At 33.0% G+C, this 20,942-nt stretch overlaps 1 protein-coding gene across 2 annotated transcripts in view; it reads left to right on the top strand.

Annotated features, from left to right (window-relative positions):
• The window catches only part of LOC132545396 (myelin regulatory factor-like protein), a 101,278-nt gene that overhangs the window by 73,460 nt on the left and 6,876 nt on the right, over positions 1-20,942 (top strand). The window contains exons 5-15 of one of the 2 annotated variants that reach the window (XM_060209085.1): positions 10,330-10,456; positions 13,365-13,495; positions 13,903-14,083; positions 14,754-14,949; positions 15,372-15,650; positions 16,518-16,718; positions 17,172-17,396; positions 17,552-17,730; positions 18,337-18,519; positions 19,020-19,124; positions 20,121-20,239. In XM_060209085.1, coding sequence (XP_060065068.1) covers positions 10,330-10,456; positions 13,365-13,495; positions 13,903-14,083; positions 14,754-14,949; positions 15,372-15,650; positions 16,518-16,718; positions 17,172-17,396; positions 17,552-17,730; positions 18,337-18,519; positions 19,020-19,124; positions 20,121-20,239 — 1,926 coding nt within the window. Of the gene's footprint in view, positions 1-10,329; positions 10,610-13,364; positions 13,496-13,902; positions 14,084-14,753; positions 14,950-15,371; positions 15,651-16,517; positions 16,719-17,171; positions 17,397-17,551; positions 17,731-18,336; positions 18,520-19,019; positions 19,125-20,120; positions 20,240-20,942 lie in introns of both variants that reach the window. The other variant, XM_060209084.1, reaches the window with a different exon arrangement.

Here is a 20,942-nt window from a genome sequence, read left to right as displayed (position 1 = left end):
TATTTTAGGTGATTTGGTTATTTGGTTTTTGTGTAGAATATTTTTAGAGGACATTTAATGATCTGGTTTGCCCTTAAAAGAGTTCAGTATGACTTTCCCCTATAATAGTTATCCAGTCAACTCCTGTCAATCAAGTGGAGGAAAAATATCTTAATCTAAAAATGAATCAATCCTATCTAAAAATAATTCCATGTGCAACAAGTTGTAGAAATTGTGAGGAAGTGAGGTTGGCGGGGGATGGTACCTTAACTATTATGTCAGAGGTCAAGTATTGAAGCACTCATTGCTGTACTCTGTAGGTCAATATATAATGACATCAACTGACAGGGGTGCTCGTTATGTAAGTACAGCATGGTGTACTTCTCACAAGTAGTGTTGTTCGTAAGTAGCACATAAGGTGATGAGGTTAGAATGGCCCCACCTGTCTCCGAGCATAACATTGTCACTTCGACAGACAATTAATAACTTGGTGTGTAAACAGTGCACTTAGAGTGCTTTTTCCTTCAAATTTAAGAAATATATTGTACATTTATTATCTAACATTGAGATGAATATGAACACACATCAAACCAGACATCATAAGTATGTTAACCTGATAGCAATGATATTATGATACAAATTATTTCAAAGCTCAATGATATACTATTTTGTATCAACACAAATATAGAATTTAAAACATTTTGAAGAACAGTTTATTACCAACAAGAATGAGTCACAAATACACATTAATATGATACATATTAAAAATCACATGAACGAAATGTTATTGAAGAGATTAACATTTATTTTCAATCAGATATATTTTTTGTTCAATTAAACAAAGCTATTTGTGAATTTTACCTAATTTCCGTGGTGAAAAGAAAAAAATAATTCAAAAATTAAGAAAAATAATTCAAAGAAGCAAAGTGTGATATTGATTCCTGAATTCTTAATTGGGTTATAGCAAAGTGACGTTACAGTATAATGTTATACTTTATCAGCAATTAATCAAAGAAAATTTGACTTTTAATTCTGTTTATTGTTTATAAAAACATTTTTTATCATTATTTTTTAAACATCATGAAAAAAAAATGAAATTCAGTTATAGGAATATTTCATTTTTTTACTCATGTCTTTGATAAACGTGTTTCCAATGAATTGGAAGCTACATACAAATACTGCGACAGAAGTAAAGTATTTCCACAGTCTGAGATCATTACACTTCTTTATTTTCGATCTGAGAACAAAGGTTGCCATATCGACGGTTTTACTGGTATTTTTAGATCATCGCGATAAAAACTTTTGTCAATACTTTATAGAGTTTGTTGTGTGTTTGGCATGTTGAAAATGGTTATCAATACTCAGCGGAATTATGGTCTAAATCCGACAATTAGAGGTATTGATTAGGTGATTGACATTACAGGCTTGTGGTGGACGTTATTCTGGTATAGATTCTCGGTAAAATACCTTCTGTTTATTCTCATATTATATATGAATGTCAGTGCTAAGATAAATTTTTCTGAAAAGGGAATTAATGTATTGTTGGAATCATTTTATTTTAAATCTTTCATTTTTCATATTTCTGATTTCCAGGTTTAAAAGAAACATACACAAATAATGTCATTTTATGTTTATTTTAACTGTTATATCTATAGGAATATATCATGAATATGATAAAAAGAGTGATGTTGACTTTTAAAACATGATTTATTTAAGAAATATTTGAACATCTTTGATTATCAGAAAAAAAGGAGCCAAGTAAAGAAGAATCCTTTACTTTATTCTCTGTTGAAATTTTCTGTTATTGAACTTCAGAAATAAAGTAAGTAAAATGGTTGTTTAAAATTTCTGCAAAATTAGCAAACACCATTTCCTGAAAGAAAAATTATCACTGGTACAACAACTGGGCTACTTGTTGTTTGAAAATACTTTGTGATATTTTTGGAAAATTTCAACTTCTGCTGTTAAAAATAAGAGTTCTGTTGATTTAGAAATACACCATGTCAAAAACTAACAGGTAACATTTGATTATTCCATATCGCTTCTTAGTTCTTAGACACTTTGAAAATTATCTTTTTTTATTGAAAATGTTCATAAAAAAAGAATTTTGGGTTAATAAAAAGAATTTTAGTAATTTGAGTAAAATCAAGATAAAATTTTACTGTAGAGGAGAGCGTGGAAAAAAGTTTTTGGATTTTTTATTTTTTATTCTATTGAAACTCTTTTTTCACCTTAAAGTTGAATGTCAAAATAAGTGTCATATTTATAAAAGATAAGGTAGTGTTTCAAATTAATTACCTGTGCTCTCGATGTGTTTGTTCTACGACTGAATCTTGAACCTAGGCTAGTCAGTTTGTTCATATGATCTGACGATAATTTGTGTCGATTATTTGTGTCGTAGATTTCACACAGGATCTTTGTCTGAATGATTTTCGTGGCATCTCAGCAATGTTTTGGATATTAGAAAAAAAAATAGAAAAATACTCATAAAATTTGTCATAAAAAAAAAACGGAGGCTAAATTGTTGATGAAAAATCAGAACATAAATTATTTTGAAAAATATGATAAATTTAAACTTCTCAAAACACAAAATCCCAATTTTGGCAAAACTTACCATGGACTTATAAACTTAGAGAGATGAATGTGAAGAATTTGTTGTAACAAAAACAACCCCAGATTACACAACAGGAGCCGAATGTTTCTGCAAACATTCCTGTTTATATGTGGGAAGTTTTAAATGATATACAATGTATATATAAGTATGACAAATTGACAAGAATTGTCAATAGAAAATATGAAATAAGTTTATATTTCCGTTACAACCTTTTACATTTGTCTTGATAACGCCTGCATGTACACGTCATATACAATTGGTGATTTTTTTTCTCTTTAAAAAAAATGTGCTGATAAAACCCAGAATATGTGTCAAAATGAAAAAACATGAAAAAAACAAATAAATGAACAAAGTTCAATTGAATTTTACGGTCAATTAATTTGATGTGTGAAAAATTGAGTAAGGCTAATTTTGTGATTACACTTGACTGGTATTTCTCAATAGACATGTGTAATCGGATCAGCGACGAAGCACAAGTCAGGAGTTTATTACGGGATTTAGCTGTAGGATTTGAAAGCCAACATTGTCAGCGATTAAGAAATCAGTGGTGACTGCAGATACACAAAGATTTTGTCATTTGAATCACTTTCGTGGCATTTATTTCTCAAGTTAATGTAATATTTTGAGAAAGTGAAATTTCTTTTTTATTCATAAAAATAGTCAGTTTACACAAAATGTTTTATCAAACAAGTTAAAATGTCACCATATTTAAACATTTTGGTGATACAAGGATATTTACATCTCGTACGGACTGAAGTTTCTATTCAACAACAAAAATTAAATTAAAATAGATATCATTTGTTAATATGATTGAGCTGAGATTAATTCCCAGGAGAAATGACTAAAACATTGTATGGTTAAGTGAAGAGAGACCAATGACAATCCTGTGTAACAGTCTCTAAATCTTTCCAATATCATTAATGTTGGCATAATCAGACACAGAGTAGATTATTTTTGTAAAAAGAGACTGTATATTTCATTATTTCATCAGTTCAAACCTCATCCTTCCATTTCATACTTGAAAAATATATTTTTTTAAGTGAATTTTCTCTTATTTGATAACATTGCCCTGTGAAGCCATCGTTACATGAAATTTTTGTTCTAGTGTAATTTTTTTGAGATTTCCTTACTTCGAAATTTTCCTTCTCATATGATTGTTTTTAAGGTTTCATTTTAAAGTTATGAGAGAGCACTGGTTGGAGTTGATATTTTTTTGCCTTTGATTAATAAAAGAATAGATAGATTGTAATCACTATAGAGAATACTTACAGCAGAACAGAAGGAAGATAATTAGGAAACATTAACTCCGGGAAATCTATCAAAATCTTCGAGTCTTAATTATTTCTTTTATATTGGTATGAGGCAAATCAATCTATGTGTGGGAATTCCAGTTGCTCATCATCATACAATAAATTCAATAATTTTTTTGTGTCAGTAATTCTGATAAATTTCCACAACAATGCTAATGATGGTGTTCGGGTGACATAGATATCTGTTGAGCTTTAACGTTTTAATTACAGGTATGAACATCATTCAGAACATCTAACATCAGCATACAACACTGTGACATCTCCGTTCATGAGTGTTTAGAGAAATTTATGAGTAGACTCGTTAATTAATTAGCCAAATATGGTGTGACTAATTAGGTATGACAGCATATCACTGTAGGTAGTCGCATGTCCTGATACCTACCGCTAATTAATTGTAGTGATTAGGAAATGATATGGAAATTTTATGGATTGTTGACATGTATAATTACCGGTCACTGGCCGAATTTTTTTTACCTCTGTCTATCTGTAGATGATTTATTTCATTTTTGAACTTTGTGAATTGGTACAGAATTGAATATAGACATTAAATATACTTTATTCCACTTTTTTTCCTGATCTACTGTTAAGAATTACACAAATTTACATACAGAGTTGTTTTTGGGAGAAAATCCTTTTATCAGATTTGTATGGCAGACTAGTACAAAAAAGCTTTAGAACAGTGCAACAAAAGCGTGACACTGTTGTAACAGCAGTATGCCTTTAGTAGTCACACAAAGACCGTCAGTGAGCCATATTGGGTTTCCGGGTGGACTGTACCAGGTACGGAGTCGTAGCCCCTTACTTGTAAATACACCTGGTGCTATGTGGCAGTATTCAAGGGGAGGACCGAAAACCTGTCCTAACTCTGTCACGATTCTTACAACCATATTCAATTTGTCTCATAAATCTGCCTGGAGAAAGAGGTCTCGGTTGTTTCTACCCAACACAAGGTCTTTCTTTTCTATGCTATGAATTGTGTCTGACCATTATATACTCATTATAGCTCTCTTTCATGAGGTTGTTTTAAATTAATACTCGTAAAGAAATTTACTAATTTACGAGATATTTTTTCATGCTATGATAATTATATTGTTAAGGATGAGTCATTCACCAAGATTGTACTGACTGCGCACCATATGATGGTCTGTACTCAAATTATGTCTAGTGTCCCAATGATGGTCTGTACTCAACCAAGGTCTAGTGTCCCAATGATGGTCTGTACTCAAACTAGGTCTAGTGTCCCAATGATGGTCAATACTCAAACTAGGTCTAGTGTCCCAATGATGGTCTATACTCATACTAGGCCTAGTGTCCCAATGATGGTCTGTACTCAACCAAGAGCTAGTGTCCCAATGATGGTCTGTACTCAAACTAGGTCTAGTGTCCCAATGATGGTCTGTACTCAAACTAGGTCTAGTGTCCCAATGATGGTCTGTACTCAAACTAGGTCTAGTGTCCCAATGATGGTCTGTATTCAAACTAGGTCTAGTGTCCCAATGATGGTCTGTACTCAAACTAGGTCTAGTGTCCCAATGATGGTCTGTACTCAAACTAGGTCTAGTGTCCCAATGATTGGCTGAACTCAAACTAGGTCTTTTGTCCCAATGATGGGCTGTACTCAAACTAGGCCTAGTGTCTATATGCTGATCTGTACTGAAGCTAGGCCTAGTGTCTATATGTCAATCTGTACTGAAGCTAGGCCTAGTGTCAATATGCTGATCTGTACTGAAGCTAGGCCTAATGTCAATATGCTGATCTGTACTGAAGCTAGGCCTAGTGTCAATATACTGATCTGTACTGAAGCTAGGCCTAGTGTCAATATACTGATCTGTACTGAAGCTAGGCCTAGTGTCAATATGCTGATTTGTACTGAAGCTAGGCCTAGTGTCAATATGCTGATCTGTACTGAAGCTAGGCCTAATGTCAATATGTTGATCTGTACTGAAGCTAGGCCTAGTGTCAATATACTGATCTGTACTGAAGCTAGGCCTAGTGTCTATATGTCAATCTGTACTGAAGCTAGGCCTAGTGTCTATATATCAATCTGTACTGAAGCTAGGCCTAGTGTCTATATGTCAATGTGTACTGAAGCTAGGCCTAGTGTCTATATGTCAATCTGTACTGAAGCTAGGCCTAGTGTCAATATACTGATCTGTACTGAAGCTAGGCCTAGTGTCTATATGTCAATCTGTACTGAAGCAATACCTAGTGTCAATATGCTGATCTGTACTGAAGCTAGGCCTAGTGTCAATATACTGATCTGTACTGAAGCTAGGCCTAGTGTCTATATGTCAATCTGTACTGAAGCAATACCTAGTGTCAATATGCTGATCTGTACTGAAGCTAGGCCTAGTGTTCATATAATGGTCTGTGCTTAAGCTTGGTCTTCAAATGTTATTTTTTTCATTCCCATTCTGTGTCAGTTATTTTCTACAAAATATCTGGAATCATATTTATTAACTCATGGAAGACGTACTGAAAAGTTGTAAGTATTATAATAAAACCTTTTCTCCTGAAAGATAGTTGACTTAATCATCAACAAAAGTCACATTCTAAGGCTGAAGATTGTGTTTATCATATCTGAAGTACATGTGTTTAAATTTTTATTTTTTGTATTTTGTGACTAACACTTGTGTCGCCAACTGTTTACCTAACCCTGTTTTACAAATATAAGTTTCAGATTCCATTGCCAGACCATACTCAATTTTAAAATTCTGTGTGTGAGCAGTAACATATTCACTGTTGTAGCGATAAAACGATTCTCCAGTAGTTGAAGGTCAAGAAGTGGAACGGCTAATAAAATGAAGATATTTGTAAAATATTGGATGGATATTTTGAATCTTTGTTATAAGAATCAAGCAAATTTTAAAATATTTCACTACTCAAATAAAGTACACAGTTTATCAGGTTATGAAACTAATACTGAGATTTCAGAAAACCTTTTTGAGTAACAAGACCATCAATGGTTAATATAGCGACATGTGACCACATTCACTGTCCACAACAATGATTAAATGATAGGTTTCATTGATAGCTACAGTCAGATGAAAATTACATGATTGAGCTTCTCATAACCGGGAAAAAGGATTACTGTAAAATTGTATTAAGTACACACTGCACAGATGTTGAACACTTGAATAAGCAAATACACATTTTCATACTCTCATTGACAGAAGACTTGTTTTGGTTTATATTGTAAAGCAAGCGTCATTTTAGGATGCCTCCCCATGTATTGGAGGTAAGTGCATGAATTGCATGCATGAGTTTTTGAGAGACTGACATGTTTTCATGTAGTCCTCCTGGTGATGGTGCTGAACAGAACCTGACTGTGTAATGATACCACACTGAAGCATATGCAGAAGCCCCCCCTCCCCACATACAGCAGGGACACCCCATCTGGTCACATTATATTACCAAAAGTCTAACTCGTCTTTACTCTACCAAAATGCTAAACATTAAGCAAGGAATGAAGAGGGTCTTGGGCATGTTGTACTTTGGTCAAACTCTCATTGTTGACAAGTTCAAGATTAGGTCAACCACTTTAAGTATTTTCCTCTTTTAAAATGAATTTTTTTCCGGGTAAAAATTATCTTTCTTAATGCTTCTAATAAAAACTTTGTTAAACTGGAAAATTTTACATTAATTCTGTCCAAAATAGAATGAGTTAACATGGGGATATTGCAGTAAGATTGAGGTTGGATGGACATTTAGATTACACAGGTTCTTGTTAGGGGATAGAACGGTTCAGAAGTTTGTAGCTGTACTATATAAAAGTACATTTATTCTTTCTACATTTTCCTTCCATTTAGGCGCATATTTGTAGCAATATTAAGACATGTTATCTATTTCAATATTTACTATGTGGTCAGGTATATTTATGCAAGTATGAATTTAAAATTTCAAAATGTAATTAAGAAATTTAAACTGCAATTTATTTTTCACCTGTAAAAAAAAACACACACACATTAAAAAGTCATAATAATTAAATGAAATTGATGCTTTGGCTTCATAAAAGTAATTGATAAAAAAACTGAAAATGAAAACTGCAGTTTTTTGACGTTAGAATTTTCCTTGTTGTGTTTTGTTTAGAGTGCCTATAGCTTGTAGTCATTTAATATCAAATTAAAATTGTTAAAAATAGCGTTGAGTTTTTGTTTGAGCTGCAGTGTGAAGTGGTGCGGTGGGAGATGTCACGGTGGATCAATGGTTATTATTGGTCCTTTGTTACTGCCCCTTGTGTGAGAACAGAATTAAGATATATGAAGTTTACTTAGATTTAAGTAAATTGGATTTTAATTTGTGGAAAATCTGTTTACACAAAAGCTGAGGTGTGAACAGGACAATGCTGGCCACACAAAACGCCTGCTTTTGAAGGTGTCAAACATTTGTCTTGGTTTTAAATCGAAATGGGTTCACAATTCCAATTTTAGACATTTTTCTGTGTTTGGGATGTTGCATTCATGAGGGTTTTTTCCAACAATTCGTGTTGTTATCTGGCTAAATGTGACTCACAGCCTACATGTGAATGAATTACAGAGGTATGGATCACTTTTCTATGGAACACTTCTAATTTCCTGACACATCTATTGAACTTCCATCACTGAAAAACTATATGGGAAGAATGTTACATTAAGTAGTGGAGTTTGCTGAGAGTCATATGATGTTGTCCATTAATTACGACAAGATTTTTATCAAAACGTTTCAAACTCATTGGATATATTGAAGACGTGAATTGTGGAATTTCCAATGTATTATAGTGCATCTTCACCAAATCACTTGGATTTTCTACCCTTAAGGGAGTACATAGGTAGGTTATATGGACTTGTGGTAATATTTAACCACAACACCATCATCTGAATGTATCATTGTTGGTAAAGATGAAATCAACATTAACAGTATTTTTATTGATTTCAGAGACAGGTGATGATAAACGTTTCAGTACACATCAATAGGCTAGATATAGTTTTATACATGTGTTTGTAACTTGGTCAACAAACTGTACCATAACCAAAACATTGACTAATTATGTAGGATTTACAGTATCTCATTTGATAATATTTAAATTTATCAATTAAGAAGGTATTCAGTACCTGTGAAATTAATATCTATTTGTAATTTTAATTTGGAATATTATATGTATTAGTCAATACTTTGGTATGGAGTGATACAATTGGAAGATGATATATATATATATATATAATTGGATTTAATTATACATATTATCATTTATTTAGTCTGTAAGGTATAAAGTAATCATATCAATATGGCTCCATGTTTTAAAAAAAATAGAGACATTAACATTTTTACTGATATATCTAACTTGAACTCTCCAGTTCTTTTTACAGACAATTTAATTACCAGAATATCCAACAGATCTCTGTTGTCGAAGTTGACACAGAAAAAATGTCCTTGTGTAGAAATTCTTCTGATAGTTTAGCGATAAACAGACAACAAACAAGCATTTTCATGTTGATTTTTATCATTTCACTAGTATATATACACTAACAATTATTGGTTAAGGGTTATTCCACCGAGGTTAATCAAAAATTATTTCTAGTACGGTTACAGTAAATAGCTTTATTTAAAATGCTCTATAGGATTCTTTATACAATTAACGATATCCCACTGTCACAATCCAAAAGTCTCACATACAAATCCTGTGTTCAAGATGTTTGTGTGAAAATGATTGTTATAATTGTGATGGTCCATTCTATATACTAATATGTTTTATGAAATCAACTAATTTACATTATAACTGATATAGAAAAAATTGCTGAATAGATTACGATACCTCTGTGTCATTTTTGTTAAGTCTTAGAAATTGCTGAATGGATTACGATACCTCTGTGTCATTTTTGTTAAGTAAATATTTTTTGGCTACTTTTTAGCTAGGAGACAGAAATTCCCTTGTTTTATTCTTCATGAAGTACATGCTAAGGATTAATGAATGTCTATCATTTATGATTTTGTGACTTTGTGAAAGCAAGCTTACTGTTGTGAGTTGAAATGAAAGAACAACAAATATGAACAATTTTTTTCCGGTAATTTGACATACCTATCAACTTTGTAAATTTAAAATGTGGAGGAAAGTATGGAGCGAAAACTGATATATATTTATGTCTTTAACTGCTTTTATGTCTGCTACTCCAGCCTTTCAGCAGATTAAAAATTGAAATTGACTTTGCAAATTACATATATTTGACTTGCTCAGTGTCGAAAAGTTGCTTGTATTTAAGCTTCAGCTTTTCTTTGCATTAAAATGATTAATATCAGGCTTGGCGCAAATTTCAGGAATTAGGGTGAACAAAAAAAGCTATTCTAAGAAAAATAAGGCGGACTCCCTCAGAAGTAAGGAAAGCCCATAGTACATAGGATGTTGGAAGTGATTTATGAAAACTTAATCTATGATAATTTTTTTCATTCCAGAAAACAAGTTTGGAATTGTAAACACAGTAAACACAATGAACCAGCATATGTATGGCCCCCCACACCACAGACCCCCAGGGATAGCACCAGGAATACCTCCAGGAATGCCATCAAAGATGTCATCAGGGTATAATGAACCACCTTCCCTGAACCACCTTCTCCCAGTCTCGCACGTACCACCCCCTGTCCCTCCGTCCACTGTTACCTGTGCCACGCCCGTGCCCTTGCCTACCTCGTCACAGATGAACAACCCGCAGGTCCTCTCCCCGCCTAATATGAGGTTAGTATGCTTCACGCTTCTGCTGGAATGGCGCCTTACTGCTTCATCTGGTCCAAGACCACTGAGTCACTGGAACTCTTCAGAGGATTGTTCTAAAAGTTATAAAAACAACATCAAACAGCATCTTCCTTTGAGGACATGTCAGTGATGCTGGGGCTTAGATTATGGAAGAGGTGTATTAGGAAATTCAAAATTGCTTGAAACAGTTTGAATATAATTCAATCAATTTTATCAATTTCAAATGATTTTAAAATAATATCAAGTGGCTGTGTATATTCAGACTATGATGCTTTAGCATCCTCGTTGACATCATATTGAAACATTAAATGTAGCTTTTAATTTATATAGATGAATTTGTATCAGATTTGGCCATAAACCTTGTTTTTTAATGTGGTTTTTTTTATGATTATTGCCAAAATGTTTTTACTGAAAAAAATAATCTTGGTTACAGTATAACTGAGCCCTGATCTTAAATTCTGAGATTTTCTGTACTGCTGCAGGAATCACAGAAATAATCTCTCGCTAAATCTATAGACCTGGCTGCTCCAAACGCTTACCATACTTATCCTGCCATCAGCCCAGAAATCCAGCTTGTAATCTCCATTGACATTTTAGCTAGACTGTTGCTCAGTAATATTTTCACCAGTCTAAATTTCGATTATCTGATATGTTTCAACTATGGGTAAACCTTTCATGTTGCTCTACTTCTTCCAAATTGGGACTGGTAATTTGTTAAATAAACTATCTCCTATGTTACTGATAGTAAGTGTTTAATTCATAACTCTCTATTTTATGGAAATACAAGTATCATACTTCCAATCATATTATCAAAGAAAACTAATTCGCTATAAGTATGTCCAGTAGGAAAGTTCTTTGGAAACAATTTTCTGTATTCATTATGGTGAAGGGTTATATACATGATAAGATGAAATCATTTTTTTCACATATATATTTGCACAGACCTTTAGAAAAACATTTGTTTCATGTGAAAACTTTGAAATCTGTATAAAAAAAACTTCAAATATTTTCCCCGACCTTCTTCACCTTGTAATAATAAGTTTAGAAGAGCTTGATCAATAGACCCCCTTCTTCCAGTCCTCTCTATAACAGTTAGAAAAGATTTGATATACAGATAAGGCTGACACATCCATAATATCATTGATGTATACTTCATATCAAAGTGTCAGCAATTTACGTTGTTTGATTAATTTTTTTTTGGTTCAAGAGCTCCAAATTTTGGAATCTTTGATCAGATTTAAAAATTCTCCCAGTTCGTTACATTGACATTGTATGCAAATTACTAGCTGTCAACATTACATTTTGCCTTGTTTACTCTGCATATTTACATATCCCTGCCTTATTATCAATTAACATATGTGTACATGTACTAAGTTAATCTAGAATTAGAATCTTAAAGAAGAAAATGGAAGTTAGCATTTACATGCAACTAACATTTATTCTCAACTTGTCAAATTTCATTAACTAGAAAAACGTGAAAAATGAATTATTCACAAAAATTCCCTGATATTTTCCCAATAGCTAAAGGGGCCATTTTATGGATGAATTTCGTTCAAACTCATAAAAGATTGATTCTTTTTGTTTGTAATGGAAATTAACATATTCATGATGTCAGAAATTAGAAGCATTTCGGGAAAGCCTATAAAGATGTGAATCTGTCAGAAAGTATTCTATACAGAGTACACCCTGTCCATGATTGTAGCTTTAGGCTTCTCACCTTTAAAGCTTGATTACAGTTCTTATCACTTACCTCTATAATGGAATCAATCTAACTTCTTTTTTCAGCAAAATAAAAGTTAAAAAAAAAACACATAATATCTAATTTTTCCTGCGTCATGTAGACACTTGAAATCTTTATGTTTTAACTTTTATAGCTCAAATTATCAAGAAATGGTTTGAAAGCCTAAGGCTACATTATTATCTGAAGCTTATTTTGTTTTAAAGTTACTTTAACATGGAAACTATGTCAACTAAGTCTTATAGTACACATACTACCTTTGTTGGTGTTGATTAAGTAGACATCTGTTAATTTTCCTTAAGTATCAATCATTTGTATAGAATAACTTATATTTATACCAAACATGAGAATATTGTGGCTCTGGTTTTTACCAGAAAGTATTTAGATGACAGTTACAAATGAAAAGGATTTTGCTAAAATCCATATTAAAGGACAATATTCCTTATTTAAGAACATTTTTATGAGTTAAAAATATCATTTTGATGGTCCAATATATATATATATATATTTTTTTTTTGTATCAAGACATTTCTTATTAATCAGGATTTGGATTTGATGATCAGCAAAGGGAGGTAATCTAGCAGAGTCCATTTTACTAAGTGTATATATATTATTATACAATTAATCATAGAAAGTGGATTTTAGAAGTATCTAGTATTCAAGGTTCAGCTTCTTTAGATAAAGCATTGTTTTCTCTTTTAAAAGTGATGAAATTAAGAACTGTTTGTGAGCAATCACAAAGGAATGAATATTTCATTTCTATATTCTATATAAATAACACTGCCTTTGAATGTAAGGGGTTAATTACACTACTGGTAGGGGATAAATATATTTAAGATAAAACCTACATTGAAAATTTACTTGTTTTTCAGTAGTGTTGTGAGGGTTAAGATCTTTATGACTTACGGCCAAATGTTGACATCAAGCGGTGAAACTTTATCTATAACGGCCTATAAGTCAGGATGATAAAGCTTTCACTTTATCTGGTGACTGTTTCAGCCCAAACATGCATGGAAATGCAGCTGCTAAGAAGAGGAAATACCCAGAAACTGCTGGTCCAAGTCTGACAAGTGCACTGTTCAACACTAGTAGAAACAACGGTGCGATGAACATAAAACAGGAACCAAATGGTGATTATAAAGACAGGCTTTAAAATCACAAACATTTGTAATAATATCAAGGTTGTATGGTGTTGTATCATGAACAGTTCTTTACTGGAAAAGTTTTTGTAGGAAAAATATTCAGATGAATTTATTGGTATGAATATCATAAGAACATTGTTTAATCATTTAAATATATTGTTTTCACTAATAACTAGGTACCAGTAATGATAATACAAATATAATAAGGGAGATAACTCTGAATGTCAAGCATCATTTACAATGTTATTACCAGGTGCTAGAACACAATGTAATAATCTGTCGTAAATTTTCCTGCTTCAATTTTTTTTTTTTTTTTTAATTTGTTGATTTTACACCCAATTTCTTTCAAAGATACATATATTGCAATCTCTTTAGTAATTTGCTAATGTTTGTAGCTGTTCCATCATCTGCATTTCCACCCTACATGGTGCAGGACTTTGATGAAGATCAGTACAGTAACTGTTATGACCCTGAATCGGCCAATGGTTACCTGGACAGCCAGTATCAGGTGATCAAATGGCAACCTTACCAGCTACAGAAATGGAATGTCCTTACAGACTCCAACCTCAAAGACCTGTACGTATCTGTGTTAACCTGATAAACTACATTATGTATATGTATCTGTGTTAACCTGATAAACTACATTATGTATATGTATCTGTGTTAACCTGATAAACTACATTATGTATATGTATCTGTGTTCACCTGATAAACTACATTATGTATATGTATCTGTGAAAAAATGTGGAAACAACACCTAAGAAAATGTTATTTTAATTTAAAAAAAAAGAAAAAGGCCAAAAAAAAAAATTGAGTCATGACATGAAAATTAATGTTGGATAATAGTTTAATTCTGGACAATAGTACATGTCCAAATTACACTCGAAATTTAGGTAGAAACTTTCATCACATTGTTACAGAAGTAACCACTCAGATATATTGCTTTGAAAAGGACATACCTTAATGGAAACTTGTTTAGTTTATAAAAATAAAACTAAATGGAAAACATGTATTTTTCTAGAGCAGTAAAAGTTAATAACTGTACTTTAATGACAGTCAATGTCTCATAATAGCCCATAATTACAAAACTTTTGAAATTCTTAATCCCGCCTGAAGTATAAAGAGTGCCGGTGCATATTGATAACTCAATTTCTAATTGTGAGTCAGAATTTCTATGTATGTACCTTGGATGTATAGCAGGAAAGAATCTGTAACTTTTCAAAATTCTATATACAATTCTCCACAGGCCAACCCCACAGTACAGAGTAGACTCAGACAAAGGGTTTAACTTCTCGGTGTCGGACGACGCATTTGTCTGCCAGAAAAAGAATCACTTCCAGGTCACAGTTCACATCGGGATAAGTGCCGACCCTAAATATGTTCGCACTTCAGAAGGAGTGAAGAAAATTGATGGATTTTGGCTTCACTTTCACGGAGTGAAGGTGAGTTCTGAAGCATATGACCTCTATATGATAAAGATGGAAAGGGATTAAGATTGTCTTTTACAGTGTTTCAATTTTTTTGAAACAAAAGAGAACTGTAGAAAATCTCCAAAGTCTGAACTCGAAGTTTCTGGACAACATCTCAGGAATACCATATGGATGAATTCTTTACTATTACATTTTGATCAAGAAAATGTTTTCAATCATATATTATTTGGAGTTAAGGGAAGGAGAACAATTGTCTCAGGAAAGTAGTTGGTTATATGGCAGCAAAGTGGATCTTAGGGTTGATACTTAAAGGTGTTCAATAGTCCTCATCATGGAAGGAAGTAGAGTAGAAAAAATTAGCAAAATTGTTGCACAAGTTCTGAAAAAATCCTGAATTGATTTTCAATACTACAAAATGTTTAATATGTACACAGCTGGAGTCTCCTAACCAACTAATAAAGATTGAGCAGTCACAGTCAGATCGCACCAAAAAGATGTTCCATCCCGTCAAGGTAGACTTGCTCCCAGATCAGACAAACAAAGTCACGGTGGGTCGGCTCCATTTCAGCGAGACAACATCCAACAACATGAGGAAGAAAGGTCGGCCAAACCCCGACCAACGCTACTTTCAACTTGCTGTGTCACTCTGTGCACACAGTGGTGAAAACAGTTATATGGTGTCTTCTAGTGCATCAGAACGACTTATTGTTAGGGTGAGTTGTCTGGGTGTTACATTTAGCATGATAAGTTTGACATTATGATACTACTGTGTTATCCTGTAATTAGTCTACAACAATTGACCTCTTATCAAAGGGTCGGCTTATTACAGGATGAAGAAATACTGCTGATATGTTATTTTACTGAGTAACAAGATACTGTAAAATCAGACATTATTTGTGCAGCGAAATCTTTGTGATTTGTTTTCTTTTAAATTACTTTTGCATGAACGTTTGTTTTTATGGCTAAATGTAGCCCAGTAAATCTACTTCAACTAATTTTAACAGTTCATGGACATACAAAGTTGTTGATTTAAGAGTACCCACAAAATAATTGAAAATAAATACCCTGCAAAAATTGATGATTTCACAGTATATGGACAGGTTTATTAGAGGACGAGGAGTTTGTGCAGGATAGATATGGGATATCATTGTTTTTAGTGTTGTTAATCATGATAGTGTTATTCTACAACAGTCATATACTTTGTTATTAAGAAGAAATTTCTATGGAAATCCCTTTCACAGTGAATCTATTTTCCTAGTTATGTCTGTGTATATTATACAGCATATATTGCTTTTGTGGAGACTAATGAAGTTTGTCAAGGAAATAAATTACTTTACCCACTTATTCAAAATCTTAACAAAATTGGCAAATATATATATGGTATACTTTAAAAAAAATTTAAATTAAGATACATATCTACGATATCAATCTTTGAAGTAATTAGAAACCTTGAGGTATTTGTTTAGAAATTTTTCTAAAATTTGTTGATTTTAAAAATATTAAAGTGCTTATTAAAGTGTCAAGCCACTGTTGATGTTTGTTTTTTTAACCTTTATTTTTATCTTGATATTTGTATACAGGCCTCCAATCCTGGCCAGTTTGACAGCGATGTTGATGTGTTATGGCAGAAAGCACAAACCCCTAATGGAGTTTACCATGAGGGTAGGGTTGGAATTAACACTGACCACTTAGATGAGGCACTGACTGTTAACGGCAATATAAAACTGAACGGTCGTATTCTCCAGCCTTCAGATATCAGAGCTAAAGAAGAACTTAAGGAGGTATGGTAGTTGGACGAAATTCTTTAACTTGTTTAAAGGGCACTGCTTTGAAACATGGGAAGAAATTGAGTTCCAAGACTGATAATTTTATCAATGAATGAATCTCAATATTATGAATGTTAATTTGTTTGTGTGTGTTATAGTAGACAAAGAGTTTGATAATAAATTTCATTACAGATGATTAGTATTGAGGTTGATGTTGCTTGTGATCAGTTGAAATATTTTTTAAAATCTGTGAATACGTAATATTTCTGGAGTCAAGATATGTTAAATTGGAAGGACTAGCTGACATCACCTGACTGGATAAGGAAATTGTGCTTTTGTGAATTTCAGTTCAATAAGTGAGATGTTGCTGCTGTCATTTATTAATTTGTTAATCCGATTTTGATTAATCACTTGTAAAAATATTTTTATATACATTTCTATATTCTTTCTGCTTCGTGTCATGTTAAGGTGGACTCAAAGGACCAGTTGAAGAAGGTATCCCAAATGAAGATTTACCAGTACAAGTATAGCACAGATTTCGCAGAGAGTGCGGGACTCCCTGAGGACAAGCGCGGAGATACTGGGGTTATAGCACAGGAAGTGCGAGAAGTCCTACCTGATGCTGTTATGGAAACAGGCGATGTCCTTCTACCAGGGGGTCAGAAAATAAGAAATCTGCTCGTCGTGAATAAGGTGAGGTTTCTTTGGTGATATGACTGAGCTTACATCAATTGAAGGAAAGTGTTTCCTGAAATCAATAGGCAGTGTTTATTTAACTCAAATTCTGGTAATATTTGAATAATTATGAATGTGATATTCATTAATGTTGATTTGATATTTTTTTACAGGAAAGAATATTTATGGAAAATGTTGGAGCTGTGAAAGAACTTTGTAAATTAACTGACAATCTTGAAGTCAGAATTGACGAGCTTGAGAAAATGAACACCAAGTTGTCAAAACTAAAACGTTTTGATAGCATCAAATCAACAGTTAGTACTAAGTCCAACTGTAGTGTTAGTACAATTAGGTAAGTCTTAGTCAAATATTGACAATAAGCCTATATTTGAAAAATCTAACAATAAGCCCATGTCTGGTAATAAGGTCACTGATATATATATATTGACTAATTTCTGGGGGTATAGTTTACATGTATATCAGTTGTTCTGCAATAAGCATGTCCCTAACTTTGAGTCACTGTGTATGCTTACCACAGGATACATACAATTAATTGCTAATGTTGTATCTTAATTATACCCCACACTTGGTGGAGTGGGGTCGTTATGAATCACTGTCAGTGCATCCCTAAGTCTATCTGTGTAAAGCTGGTGGAGAAGATATCTCGTGAATCCTGATACCGATTTAGTTGATATTGATAACATCACATTATTAAGTTCTATGCCTGATTAGATCATTCAAGATGAAAGGTTACCAATGAACACTTTTGAAATAAGAATCCTCAACTGATTTTAACAGATGAGAAAAAAGAAAAAAATCAGGGAGCCAGTGGGGTTATCGATGTAGGTCCATACTCACTTTATATCAAATTCTAATCCATCCTATTTGTATGTAAGGTCCTGAATTCAATAATATCAATTCATACATTATTTTATGTAATAATTCTGTATGGTTCCAGTTCAATGCCAAAGAGAACATCACCAAACCATAAGCATCGTTCACGTTCTGTCCCCTATAAGGAGCACAAGTCAACATCTGGGACCCCAGGACCAACCACCACCTCAACTGATAGCCAAGGATGGTGTAGTAATCGATTTATTCAACTCACCATCATCACACTGATACTCATAATGGCCTTTTGGTAAGTATAGCAGGGGAGGTAACTATTATGTTATGAGGTAATCTGTAGTTATTTAAGTATGGTCTGGCATCATTACCTACCTGTCACTCATCACTTTTTATCAACTTTGAATCTCATCCATAACTGCTATATTTTATTTTATTTGATATTACAAAATGTTGTTTGGTATAGATATAATTTTCTATAATTTGAATTCCAAAAAATACAGAATCAGTGAGATGAGGATAATTGTTAAGCCAATCCTATTCCTTATATGTAGGTAAAAGGGTTTTAATATTTTTCATATGATTTATTAAGCAACAAGCTTGTATCACAAAGATAGTGCACCCTAAAATTTGATATTTGCTACAAAGCTTTTTCCTTGGTTTAAAATTTACAAATTGATTTAAAAACAAAAGTGATGACCTACAAAATGTTCTTCCAGTAAATATCAACACACCACAATGTGTAATGAGTTTTCTAGATCGATCAGTAGATACTGTTTGTTTGTGTTTTTATAGCCTTATTGCCATCACCATACTCTATATAATGGAGCGGAACAAAGAGACCGTCACCAACAATCCTAACTACATCCTGGCTGCCACTCCAAACGCTGGCCCGTCACAGTACGTATCATCCACTTATCGTTTTACTAGACACATTACCTAGTGTTTACTTACAGGGTTTGTATTTTCAGTGAGGGTCTTCTTCCCACGATTTTCACACACAACTTCTGTCATCACATCATCAGTATTGTTGTTTTGTTTGTTGTTTCTGTACCACTCAGTACTTGTACAGTTTTGTCAACTTGATGTGACACTTCCTACCAGTAATTAAACAAGAAAATGTATATCAGGCCTTAGTGCGGCAGACAAATATGTCTCTGTATGGTGCATGCTTTCTTTTTCTGTCATCTTTCCCACTTTTCATCTCACCATCATGCGATGTCCTATGTATGTTGTCCATTTGTCCGTCTGTCATTGTTATCATTATTTCTTTAGAAGTCTTCCTCAAATTTCGTATAAAGGTTAAGCAAGGTCCCTAGTTGTGCCCTTTTGATTTTGGGACTGATCATAAGAACAAAATGGCTGACAGGTGGCCATCTGACTTGGATTTTGACAGTGAATATAAATGTAGGTTTCGTCTCCAGCCTTTGGTTCCAAGTTGTTTTCTATCGATTTGGGGATTGGAAAACAAAATGGCCAACCAGCAACCTTGGATTTTTACTTTTCAACAATGTTATCACTATTTTTCAGAGGAATTTCCAAATTTCATATTATCTAGATTAAAAACAGAGAAAAGAAGAGAAAAGAAAGGAAAATATATATTTTTTAAAGAACAGATAAAGATCACATAGTGGGAGGGGCTAAGATCTCTTTTCTTTCGCTGAAATATTAACAGTTTTACCAAATTATGAAAAAAATTGCATTTTGCAAAGAAATCATTTTTAGGCTGGCAATGATTTCTTTTGATCATATTTGCTCAAAATTCCTCAAAAAATATCATAATACCATGATTTAAGATACCTTATAAATAGTCTAGATAGCATGGCCGTAGGGAATCAGGAAAACGTTACAAAACCAGGATCAATAAACATTGGTGATATGTTGTATCTTTTCCAGACCAATCAGCGGGAAAAATGCGTCCAATCATGTTCCACTCGTAGCCAATACTACACCTGTGTTACCTGTCACAACAGAGTCCGTAGTGGTAACGACCAGTACGGTTACACCTGCCATCAGTAAGTATTGCTGAAACCAGTCTTAAGATTGTGAACTGCCATTATTATCAGAACGTTACACAGCTGTGATTTGGTCACAAAGCCATTACACAACATGTGTATTTATTGTGTTTATTCATTGAAATGGCACAGGATGCACATGTTCCGATACTTCTGGTAACATGTATTACTTAACCCGTGCATATCTTTATTTCTAGACACAAGCTGACAGAACTAGAGACATCAGGTGAACCAACACTGATATAGCAGTTACTAATATCAGAATGCCTGTTCATTGACTCTAAATGTCTCTGAAATAAAACAGCTTGTTAAAATTAGACAGCAAATCATTAATTGTTATGGAGGATTTACTTTTGTTAATTTCTTGTGTTTTCTTCATCTATGAAATCATACTTCCATGAACTGTTTAAATAATCATAAGTAGATTTATTGAGCTTTAATTCATCCACAGAATCAAGTATCTGTGAAATTCTATTTAAAAAAAAATAAAATTGAGCAGTAGAAAAATATACAATTTAACAGAATTAGACAGATTACCTCAACGTTTTAGATAAAACACTTATTGAAACAATATTACTACATGTATTCTGTAATGGGCCTGGATAGGGTAAGGAATAGAGGGAAGGATGGGGAATGTCATCACTTCTTGTATAAAAGTAAGGGGGATGGGCTTATCAGAGACCTGTTAATCAAATGATTTAGG

This window comes from Ylistrum balloti, unplaced genomic scaffold, assembly GCF_031769215.1.
Source record: "Ylistrum balloti isolate Yb309-2 unplaced genomic scaffold, AGI_CSIRO_Ybal_v1 Utg369846, whole genome shotgun sequence".
NCBI classification, from domain to species: Eukaryota; Metazoa; Mollusca; class Bivalvia; order Pectinida; family Pectinidae; genus Ylistrum; species Ylistrum balloti.
This window is presented reverse-complemented; position numbering and strand designations above follow the sequence as displayed.